At 39.8% G+C, this 12,722-nt stretch overlaps 1 protein-coding gene across 4 annotated transcripts in view; it reads left to right on the forward strand.

The window, feature by feature from the left end:
- SVEP1 (sushi, von Willebrand factor type A, EGF and pentraxin domain containing 1) overlaps positions 1–12,722 on the forward strand; it is a 193,148-nt gene that overhangs the window by 37,477 nt on the left and 142,949 nt on the right. The window contains exon 2 of one of the 4 annotated variants that reach the window (XM_035016094.1): positions 9,513–9,628. The exons of the other annotated variants lie outside the window; for them this stretch is intronic. Coding sequence (XP_034871985.1) covers positions 9,513–9,628 — 116 coding nt within the window. The remainder of the gene's footprint in view (positions 1–9,512; positions 9,629–12,722) is intronic. 4 annotated transcript variants of the gene reach the window in all.

Raw genomic sequence — 12,722 nt, forward strand, 5'->3', positions numbered from 1 at the left:
CAGAAATTCAGGTATGGAATTTTTAAAAAAGATTTTATTTATTTATTTGAGAGAGTGAGAAAAAGAGGAGTACAAGTCGGGGGAGGGGCAGAGGGAGAAGCAGACTCCGCACTGGGCAGGGAGCCCAACTCAGGGCTCGGGGCTCCATCCCAGGACCCCGAGATCATGACCTGAACCAAAGGCAGAGGCCCAACTGACTGAGCCACCCAAGCACCCAGGTACGTGCATGTCCTTGTTTAAAGAGTTGAGAAGATATTCCTCTAGGATTAGTAATTGAACTTTAGCCAAGGGAACTATATTGCAAAACTGTGGAGTCTAATGAAAAGAAGGTGTTGCTTCCATTTCTAGCTCTGGCATTCCTTTCTTCATTCTGCTTCCTTAACACTGGCATTTGGACAGTGATACAGATGATGATGAGGATGACAGCAATAATAACTGATAATAATTAATTAATATTTAAAGAGCACTTATGATATTCCAGGCCCTTCCCAAGCATTGCTATATATTAACTCACTTAATGTTTATAATAACTCTCTGGAGTGTTGTTTCATTTTAGAGACAAGGAAACTTAAAGTTTGAGAGGTTGAGTAACTTGTCCTGAGTCACATAACTAATAGAGCTGAGAGGTAAACCCAAGTTGTCTGGCTCCAGAGCCTACAGTCTGGCCATAGAGATAGACATTTAACAAATGAGCACACAATTACAAATACAATTTCAAATTTTGTTAATTATTAGTTTGACCCTTATGAGGTCATCAATATTTGATCATTTCTACCCATAAAATAGCAGCTTCATATGTTTTAACCAAATACTAGGAAGGAAAAGAAAAAAATGAGTTATATAAGATACAGATCTGCTTAATGTTTTTTAATTATGACTCATTCATAGAATAAACTTCAAGCTTCTTAGCATGGCATAAAGGCTTTGCCTGAGTTGGCCCGTATTTACCCTTTGAGCTAAGAGCTGGAACTCGTTATAGTTTCCACCAAATATCATGCTTTCATTCCTCAGACCTTTTTTCCTGCTTCTTCTGGTTCCCTTCCCACCGCACCCAACTATTGTCTTTGTCCTACTTCACCAGACTAGTGATTCTAACAGGCACTGACAAATTCATCGTGTGTGCCCATTTCCTACCTTCAGAGGTATAGTAAATGTTCAAGAAAGAGGATGTAGGTAAGAGGTCAAGTTTAATACCAGGATCTTAAATGGGTGAGAACGCATTATTGAAATCTCAGGCAATTGCATGGATTTCATGTCTGCCTTGGGCACCACAGGATCCCTAACCCAAAGGCACATGGTAAGAAATTTATAAGAATGTGTTTTTTTAATGTAAAATATTTACATTTGGTTAAACTTGTCAACAAAAAATCAAATTCAGTGTATGGTTGATATCCTGGAGTGGTCATTTTTAGATAGCTAGATCATCACATCGGTTGTGAATAGCCAGTGAACTCTTGTTGTAAATCCAAGCAATGGCAGATGTTCTAAGCTTTCCCCTGAAGGGATTTGAGAGATGCAGAGTATGAAGACAATAGGCATCTTGAGGACACTGCTTCTTTGCAGACATTGACTCCATTTCATTGAATTTGGAACGACTTGTAGATTGAAAATTATAGCTGGATGAGGGCCAAGGCTGAGGGCTGGATAATGAGCAGAAGCCCCAGTTATATTATTTTTCATAAAAGGAGGATACACTGTAGAAATAGAAACACTAAAATATTTGTGTGCAAGTATCTTATACATGTAAATATATGCACATGAGTCCCCACCCCCATGCTGTACACAGACATTTTCCTGTCTAAATATTATGTCATTTCTTTGGAAAGAGAGAGGACAGAGAGCTCTAGAAATTCTTGAATGGAAACCAAAACATTTGGCAATCTTGTTCTCTGAGCAGAGCTTAGCTGACTTTTTTTCCCCAAAAACATCCCCAGCGGTGCCCAATAATGGATTTGTAAGGTGTAAGGAATCTGTACAATGTATTCCTATTTGCTTTTTATAAGGGAATATTATTAGTATTGACACTGGTTACCATCAGCTTAAGCAGAGGGATGGTTAGCAGCTGCCTAGAGTAGGCTAGTTTGTTCAGTTTTCCACTGATTAAGGTAGGTATTCAGTCCTGGTGGTGCATTTTCCAGTCTATCATGATGTTATAACAGGGAAATGCATAGAATTAGATGCATTTAACCACAGGTGTGAAACATCACCAAACTCCAAAGTCAGTAAATTTTATTTTCAGTTATTGTATTCTTCAGCTCTGTGATTTCTGTTTGGTACCTTCTTTTCTTTTCTTTCTTTTTTTTTTCTTAAAGAGAAAGAGAGAGAGCGTGTGTATGTCGGGGTGGGGCAGGGGAGAGAGAGAATCCTAAGCAGGCTCCACACCCAACATGGAGCCCAACTCGGGGCTCAAACCCATAACCTGAGCCTAAATCAAGAGTCAGCCACTTAACCGATTGAGCCACCCGAGCGCTCCTCTCTTTGGTACTTTCTTATATTTTCTGTCTCTCTGTTGAAGTTCTCACTGTGCTCATCCATTCTTCTCCTGGGCTCAGTGCGCATCTTTATGACCCATTACTTTGACCTTGTATCAGGTAAATTTCATTAAGGTTTTTTTTCCTGAGGTCTTATATTGTTCTTTTGTTTGAAACATATTCCTCTGTTTCTCCATTTTGCTTGACTGTCTGTGTTGGTTTCTATGCATTAGATAAAACAGCCACCTCTGTCTTGAGGGAATGACCTCATGTAGGAGATGAACCTTAACTCTGGTTGTCTCAAAACTTTGTGATTGTCCAAGCAGCCATTTTTATTGTTAGTGGCTCCCAGTTGTTGAGGGTGCGCCAGGATCTGACAGTGTCCCAAAGGGGAGGAGCTCAGTTAGCATCTGACTGCAGGTTGATTAGAAGCCAGACCCTCAGGCAGCAGCTTTTAAAGGATGCAAATATAGATAGTCTTGTGGGAATGCTCTCAGAAGTCCTGCCGGCCACCAGAGCCAGGCGATCCAGAAGTGTCCCCTCGGTGGCAGTTGTAAAAATGCAGGCTCCAGTGGAGTGTATACGCTCTTTTGGGGGAGATACTGGCTGAGGTAGCATCTACCAGCCTCCATTTCCTCAGAGCAGTAGGCCTCGGTGTGCCAAACCTGAGACCTATGCCTGCAGGCCAAGCTCCAGGACAAGCAGCAGGCCTCTTGGAAAGGATAGAGGGTGTCTTTCAGTCTGCTGTCTGTGTGGTGCCCTGGGGGTGGTAGCCTACCAAAGACTGTCTGTCCCAGTGGTACCATCTGTGGGACCCAGGAGCACAAGCCCCGGGCCACCAGAGCCAGGGGATCAAGGGGCAGCCTCGGAGCCGAAGCTGCAAAGCCAGGGCGCCAGATGGGACATACTGTCACTGTAGAGTGTGGCAGAGGGACTGCGGCCAGATGGTGCCTGCTGGGAAAAAGGAAAAAAAGTCTAGTGTTTAAAACAAATAAACAAACAAGATGGTGCCCACTGACTGGAGCAAGTGTGAAGATGGTGCCGGCCAGCCAGCAGGCTTCTAACTGTGAGCTCCGTGAAATGCCTGCCCCTCAGCCTGGCCCTTTAAGGTTAGCAAACGAGCCTCATCACGTGAAGTCTGGGCGCCGTCGGATGGGCTGCTCGCGCTGAGTGGGGGCAGGCGAGTGGCAGGAGCCCCGTGAGAGCTGCTTCTCTGTTGGTTACAGTCCAATGCAGCTTGTGGACGTGAGCCTTGAGCCTGCTTGGTTTTCAAAGCTAGCTGTTTCTGGGGCTCATCAATCAGGTGCAGGTCTTAGGAGTTCAGGTGCCCAAAGTGGGGTTCAAACCCTTCACTCCTCATGGAGGATCTCTGGGCTTTGAGTTTCCTCGCAGTGGTGGGTCACCCTGGGCAGGGATGGGGTTTATGGTGAGATTGTGTCCCTTGATGTGGGCCTGACACATAGGGGTTGCTCAGTTTTTAGATTTTTTTCAGAGGAAGTTGTTCCATATGTAGCTGCACAGTCAATGTGTCCTTGGGACGAGGTGAGCGCAGGATCCTCTTATACTGCCATTTTAAACCAGAACCTCCCAAAGTCAGTGTTTTGCGTTCTTTAGAAATACTCATAAAAATATATCCAGCATTCTAAAATTGTCAAAATAAAGATTTTAACCAATTCCTGCTATGATATCATTATAAAACCTTACCTTTTTTCCTTCTATTCCCTGGGCCCGTAACTCCAGTAACAATGAAAAGGATGCAAAGGAAAACGTTTAACATTTACTAATTAGTAGTCTTTAAATATTTTGCTCACGTAACCCCTAAAAAGTTGAAAACCCATATACCCCTTGTCAAAAGTAGCCATTGGAAAATTTTCAGCAGGATTTTAAAAGATGGTATTTCCATAATACTGTATTGACTTTTATTTTATTTTTTAAAAAGATTTTATTTATTTGACAGAGAGAGAGAGAGAGCACAAGCGGGGGGAGTGGCAGGCAGAGGGAGAGGGAGAAGCATACTCCCCACTGAGCAAAGAGCCCAATGCGGGACTCGATCCCAGGACCCTGGGATCACGACCTGAGCCAAAGGCAGACACTTAACCGACTGAGCCACCCAGGCGCCCCTGTATTGACTTTTAAAATAAAACTATTGTATCACTTTTAAATGTACCCATTGAAATCTAAATACTATAACAAATTTGATTCTTTCTAGTAGTATCCCTTTGTGAAGCAGCTGATTTCAATGCAGAACCTTTGCTTGGTTTCTTGTTTTCCATTCTACTTGCACCACCTAATTCAAATGCAGTGTAATTTTATGTTCTAAAGCCTTTTATTGATCGCAGAATTCTGCTTCTTTGCCACAAAAATTGTGGATATACATTGAAATCTTTAGATTTTCTGTGACCAAAATTGCTGTTCAATTGAGTTATTATTTTAAGTGTTATTTGTATAAAATTTGTCAAAGATATTATTCCTTTCGATACTTATTACCTGTAGAAATAAGATGCTATTGGAGATTCATGTCTTCATGAGATGGATCGTGATTAATTCATGTGTCCATGGACTTCTATTATTAGAATAATAGAGCATACAACATCAGTTTCATTTCTATTTTTCATTTTTGTAGGTTTTAGTGCTGAAAACCTTCTTCATACAAATATGTAGATTGGGCTTGAAAGAGTTGTGTTATATTGATGAAACTCAGTTCTTGGAGTTCCTCCTGAGTTATGTGCCAAAAAAAACATGAGTTATCTATCATCAAAAAAAATATCGCAGATGATCTATTAGCTGACTGTTCCCTTAGGTCCTTTTCCAATTTTATTGAAATTGAGGAATTGAAATACTTTTGACTTGCAAAAGGAATTATTACCCAATCATTACAATCGTTATAATCATTCATTTTTTCACAAAGTCTCTTTGCTAGGACACGTTAAAAGACTACCCGTTACTATTTCACGTGGAAGGGCTTGTTTAATCATGTCTGGGAAAATCAAAACAATATAAATTTTAATAAACCTTTAGCAGTCCAGTAATTTCTGATAAAATTATTTTACCTTAGAATGTGCATTAATATATTCTTACCAAAATCTTGGAGCCATAGATTTAGCTTATTTAATCTATGGACAAATATCTATATATAACCTATTTGTGAGAATATTTCACACAGTTAAATCTATTCTCCAAATCAGACTTATTTTCTGAGAGAAAAAGGCTAAATAATTATGCTAATGCACCTTCCGGTGGCCAGCATATTACTTTAGATTTCCACAGCTGACAAAGAAGGCAGAGAGCCTGCTCTGAGTTTCTCAGCTGGATAGAATAAGTCGCTGCCACCTTTAGTATTTCCCGTGGATATTGTCTCCCTTGCTTTGCCCTCATCAGACTTTCTGAAGAAGTGACATATTCTTTGACACTAGTCAGGAAGTTGAAAAGAAAAGGTGGTAAATGAACAATGCCTTTACTCCCACTTGCCCAGCATACAATGTTTCTGAATTCAGAACATCCCAGAAATGAGCCAAAATACTCCATTTCCAATGTCGGGAAATACTGGATGATATTTAATTGAAATATGTGTAAAACAAGGAACGTTTCTTGGAGGACTTGCTTACTGTACCTTAATTAAGGGAAGGTCTCCAGGTATCAAGATTTTGAATCGTGTGGGAGCTTTGTTGCCTTGGGACAATGCATCCTAGTAAGATTTAGAAGGGATGAAAAGTACACATTTCTTTTGAAAAGTGAATGAAGGGCAGTTGTGAAAAGGTGCTCTAGACGCTTTCTCTGGTACATCAACTTATGTAAGGGTACCTGTCCATGTTGAGGTTCTGGAAATTGTTTCTCGAAATGATTCATGCCAGAACCACACGCCTCTTGCAAAGTTTTTGCCTACTTAACGTTCCTCATTTGCAGAAGAGGAAACAGTGTTAAAGAATTTAAGAAGTTTCCCTAATGTCATTCAACTGTAAAGAAGTTAGCATTCAGACCCAGCTCTCCTGGATCCGAGAATTCGTACTGCCTCTGAGTCATTATACTGCCTACAGTCCACCCATAGCCCTCATTGCACGGTCATTATCCATCAAAGAAATGATCCAGAAATATTTTGCTGCTCTTTTCAGGTTATATTTAAAGTAAACTGTTGCTTCTAAGTTGTAGCTTAGCATCCCAGATGTTTGGTCCCGTGGGGTCTGTACAGGGTTTGGTGCTTACTAAATATTAGGTGACTTGGAGATAGTCAGTGTTAGCAATTTGAAAATGATAGCCCAAGCTACAGAAAATCAGGCTCAGGAAATCATGATGTGCCATGTAGTATGCTAAATGCTGGTGGTGGTAAGATACAGATATATATAGTCATCGATTGCCATTAGTGGCCTGAACTCTACTCATGAATCCTAGTTCTGTCTCTTACTGTGTTTTTCTGGGTAAGTTCTTTGACCTCTGTGGACCTCGGTTTTCTAGTCTATAAAAATGGGGTTAATAATAGCAGGATGCTCATAAAAATTAAATGAGATAATGTGTGCAGAAAGCTTGCTAGGGTGCTTGGCTTATAGTAAGTGCTTGATTAATTTAAATTATTATACTCTACCAACGTGGTTCTCAATAGGGAACGATTTTGCCCCCTAAGGGATATTTGGCAATGTCTGGAGACAATATTGAGTGTCACAGCTGGAAGGAGCTACCGTCATCTCGTGGCTAAGGGCCGGGGATGCTGCTAAATATCCTACAGTACGCTAAACAGTCATCAACAAGTTCCAAATGCCAATAGTGCTGAGGTTGATAAGCTGTGTTCTGTATTGACAAACTGAGTTAATGCTTTAGCATAAGATTAAAAAAGCATTACTCTATCTCTTTGTAAAGTTTTAGAGGAAATATAAAAGCCATACGATTCTACTAGGGTTAGATTATCTCTTAATTATGATCATTGCATCACCTTATGCTCCAGATGCCCCAAACCGCTTGTGGCCCCTTAGACACTTCAGTGCCTTTCATGGTTCCGTGCCTTGTCCCCTTTACCTAGAATCTTCCACATCTTGTCTGTCCATGTCTTACCAGTACTTCAGGATTCACAACAAATTCACTTTTCTTATGAAACTTTCCCTTTTATCCCTTCTTCCATAGATTCATTGCTGTAGCAATGAGTTAGAGCTAGAGTTTTTGGTTTTCTTAAATACCTTCTTTCTGTTAAAACACCATATAGTATGATCATTTGGGGTAGGTTTTTCTTCTTTAATATTCTATGAATCCCTTTAGGGCAGGATTACGTTCATGTCTCTTTCTTTTTTAATAGCCTCTGTGACATGGCACAGGGACTTGGAGTAAGCATTAATAAATTTTGAGTGAAGAATGAATGAGTAAATAAAGCACACTGCGTGTTCAGATACTAGAACACAGCATATGGAAACTCTGCTTGGTTCCCAACTTCCTGGGAATTTTCCATTCCTTTTTTGGAGAAGTGAAGGTGAACAAGTCTACTGACCCTGAGAAGCACTGGCTTAGAATCAAAGCAAGCCATCTGGAAGGCTGAGTTCAACATCGGAAGTGGCTAATAACACATTTTATCTCTTTTATGTTATCTAGTTATTGACATTATTTTCCAAATGTACTAAAACTGTGTCACAGGCGCACGTGTGTGTGTATGTGTGTGTGTGTGTGTGTGTAAAGCTATTTGCATGTACTGATGGTTTGGAGAAGTATTTTAATTCATATAACAGTGCAAGATAGCATTCCAGAATGTTGTGGATTTTTACCATTGAACAAATACATAAAGCAAATCACTATTACTGTATGGAGCATAATGTTAGTAGTTGGAGAAATTTCCCTTAAAACTTGAGATTTAGAAATTTTGTCAAAATATGGAAGCAGGTGTATGAAAATATGTCATGGACCATGAAACAAGTGATAAGAAAAAATTAATCAAATGCACTTTATATGTGAAATACTGCAAATACAGCCATAAACATTAATAAAACAAGTTTACTGTTTCACCATCAATATTTAATATTTTAAACAAAAAAGAGTTGTTTTACTGTGGTATACAGTATTATTCTTAACCTAGAAAATACAAAGAAATAAATTGGAAATCACTAGAATTAATAGATTTATAAGGTAGCAAATAAATACTTCAAAATCAATAAATTTTTATGCAGAAACATTAAGTTTAAAAAATCTTACGACATCCCATTCACAATAAGAAAAAAATATATATTTCCTAAGAATAATTTGAAAGAGAATTGTGTGACCCTCATGAGGAACTATAAAATTTTATTGACACTGATATATGAATAAGGTCAATTTATGCGGGAGGAATACTAATTTCCAATCATTCTAATACTCACGTACACTCTTCATCATATAATGTTCCATGGTTCAAGGTATCTGTAAAACAGTAAATAAAGGCATGAAGAAATATCCCTGACCGCTGACCAACCACACCTGTGTAGTGACCTGGTACCCCAGACTCCAAAATCCGGTTTCTCAATCTTGGATATTTTTGGATGTACCTTGAAATTTTGCTTCTTTGCCTTTTGCTTTTGAATTTTTATCACATTTTTTTCTTTTGAGGTAATTGTAGTGTCACATGCAGTTTTAAGAAATAATACAGAACGATCCCCTATATCATTTTCCTAGTTTCTCCCAATGGTGACATCTTGTAAAATTGTAATGTAATATCACACTGTGGATATTGACATGGATGCAGTCAAGATACAGAATAGTCCCACCCACCACAAGGATTTATAATGTGCTCTTTTAGAGCCCCAAACACTTCCCTTCTGGTCCTAGTTGCCCTCACTTTGACCTCTTGCAAATGCTAATCCGTTCTCCATTTCTATAATTTTGTCATCTCAAGAATGTTATATAATCATTCCCTCAGCGGAGAAAGAGGGATGAGGAGCATTGCCTTATTCCTGCCAAGTGAACACAGATACCTATGGTCCTCATTTTGCCCCTACTGACACTGTACATGTGTATGAGTCCTCATTACTGCTGGATGTGGATGGAATTTCTGGCTCTAGGAAGGCCTCCTCATTGTTCCCCACATGACCTCCCCAGACACTACAAAGAGGGGACCTCTTTGCTGCGTGGTGGTGATGAAAGTTCTGACTCTCCATGGGCCAACTCTGACACCATTCCAGAGGGGGTGAGGAAAGACCCCTTGCTACTTCCAGGTGAGTGTGGAAGTGAGACACAACCCTCACCCCTGTCATCTCCATTGGTGTGAAAGACCCATCTCTCTACTTGGTCATCTCTGATACCACTCTGCCAGAGGTGTTGGGGTGAGGGTGGTGGTTGCTAGAGCTTTGCAAGAGTAGGAATCTAGACTTCCCTCTTGGTCTCTGCGTGGTATGGCTGCATTGGGCCACAGTTTTTCTGTGGTGTTTGGCTGGAGTAGAGGAGTTGACTGGTTCTTGTCTAAAAGTGTCCTAACTGCCATTTCTTCATCCTTTGGCTGGAGAGAGCAGTATTTTGTTGTTTTGGAGGGTTTTTTTGTCCATTCCCATTGGTGTTTTGGATGGCCAGCTTCTCTAGCCCTAAGTCTGGGATGTGTGAGGAAAAAGGAAGCCCAAGGAACTCACTACCATGTTGGGCTTTGGTTCTCAAGGTCCCTAGCTGGTCTGCCTTTTTATTAGTGTCATTTTATGTTTATTTTATATGTAACATTCAGAGTTTTTAGTTGTACTTACCAGGAAGACTAAGAAAAAGTACATCTCCATCTTCTCAGAAACAGATTCTTCTACTTTTTGCGTGCATCATATATTCTCTGGTGACACATTTTTCCATGTTGGTTGTATCAATTCAACAGTGGTATTGCTTTTTATGTGTTAACTAGGCACACCTTTTGTGGAAACAGTGATGTCTGTTTTTCCCACATCTTATGCCCAATGATGACTTATTTCTATTGAAACCAAAAGTAAAATGGAAGAAGAATAACTAATGATCAATAAATAAAGGATAACAATTTTAGAAAAAGTTATAGAGAAAAATCTTGATTTTTTTTTTTTTACAATTAAGAAAAAAAAAGCATTCATCATAGTTCAAGGTTCTGAAATGATCCTTATGTAGAGGGGAAAATGGGAGTGACTGAATCATACCATGTATTTGAGAATGAAATGTTATTGTCCTTCAAAATAATTCTCCAGAAGTCACCCAGAGTGATCTTATCACATACCTTAACTTGAACATTGTTATTGTTCTCACTTTTTTAAGGATAAACTCTTAGCTTTTGAATGTGGCCTATCCAGTCTTCATGGTTTTGGCACCCACTTACTTTTCTAGCCTCACCCCTCTGTACTCCAGCCAGCGTGAATGCTTGTTTTTTCAAGCATGCTCTCTCTTGCCTCTGGGACTGCACGTGTTGATGCCTCTGTTTTGAATGCCATCCCCCTGCGCCTATACTTCTCATGTCTATGCATGGTTCTGGTCTCACTCTGAAATCACTTTGACCAACAAAGCTGACCACCCACCCCTGCTTCAAGTCTAGGTAATGTCTCTCTTATGCATGGTCACATAACATGGTACTTTGCCTCTTTTAATCGTCCCTGTAAGACTACAATGTCTGTAAGGGTACAGATAGAGTTCCGTCTTATTCTTTATCCCCAGTATCCCGTTACCTGTCATATCCTTCTCATCCCTACAGAGGGTCATGAAATTTTAGTGTTACAACTACTTGGTTACAAACATGATCACGCATGGTATCATAATGGAAAAACCAGTTCTTTAATTGGTTATATAACGTAGAGAAGGGCAGACAGCGTCAGAGCCAGTAATAATTACCAGAATTCTCTTCCAGGGATTCTCACTTGATCCTTTGCACCACACCCTACTTTAATGGATGAACTGGGAGAAAGGTGGTGACATGGTGAAATTTAATGTGTTGAAGGCATTGCAATTGCCAAAGTGAAATACTTGCAATTTTATTTACACACGGATTATTCAGAAAACAACCCAAATATTTTAATATGGGAAGATGGAAGGACAAAAATTGCTAGATGAGTGGACTACTTCAAGGTGCAGTAGACTAGACCACCCAGATATCAGAATGAATGCCGGGTGGAAGAGATCATTCTAAATTGGGGTTTATGGAAACTACAGAAGGAAATCATTTAAATCTATCCATTGACTCCTTTAACTATCCAGTATCTTTTAGGTATTTTGGGTGATATGAATGTTGCCCAGTACTTGCCTTAAAGTAGCTTATTATGAAATGGAGCTATGTAATAACTATACAGAAGTCACAATATGTGTCATGAACAAAGCATTATGGTAAATCCAGTTCTAAGCAACTGAGTTTAAATGAAAATTAAAATGATCTGGCATATATGATACACAAAATGCTGTAGCTGTTCTAAAAATGTTTACTTTTAGTTATGGAGGTGATGGGATTTGCACTGGGTTTGAATGATAGGATTTGGACAGTTAGAAATAGGAGATACCACTGTGGAGAACAGAATGTACAGACCGGTGGTGGATATTAGCAGTAGCTTGTATGGATGTGTGAGTGGACTAAATCTATGAACATAGTGGGGTTCTGGGCAAGAAAGTTAGGGAGTAGGAACTAGATTGTACTAGGACTTGAATTCCAGGCTGCAGAGATGGCCTTTGGTTAATTGGCAACTGCAAGCCATTGGAGATTTCTGAGCAGGAAAGTGGCATGATTGAAGCTGTGTTACAGGAATTTGGCATCTGTGGACAGAAATCATTGAATGTGGAGTAACCTAAAAGAGGAGTTATATGTATGGAGGTTACAGCATCATAAAATAATAAGGTCCTAAATTAGCGTAGAAACCGTAGGCATGGAAAACAACAGATATCCACATTTCCAAACTCCCAAAGATCTTAAAGTCTTATTAAAGTGAGGTAGAGACGATGAGGGAGGGAGAATATCGAAGGCAAGTATGGCCTAAGACGTGACTCGTAATTTACCACTCCTTGTAAGACCACAGGGAAATGAATTTGACAACAAACACCAAACCATTCTCAGAATTTTTCTGCCTTTCTTACTGCCAAGGTTGGTTGTTTTTTTTTTTATTCTTATGTTAATCCCCATACATTACATCATTAGTTTTAGATGTAGTGTTCCATGATTCATTGTTTGTGCATAACACCCAGTGCTCCATGCAGAATGTGTCCACCTCAATACCCACCACCAGGCTAACCCATCCTCCCACCCCCCTCCCCTCTAGAACCCTCAGTTTGTTTTTCAGAGTCCATCGTCTCTCATGGTTCGTCTACCCCTCCCGCTACCTTCTTCTTTTTTTTTTT

Source organism: Mirounga leonina, unplaced genomic scaffold (assembly GCF_011800145.1).
Source record: "Mirounga leonina isolate KUSES-001 unplaced genomic scaffold, KU_Mleo_1.0 Mir_170, whole genome shotgun sequence".
Lineage (NCBI taxonomy): Eukaryota > Metazoa > Chordata > Mammalia > Carnivora > Phocidae > Mirounga > Mirounga leonina.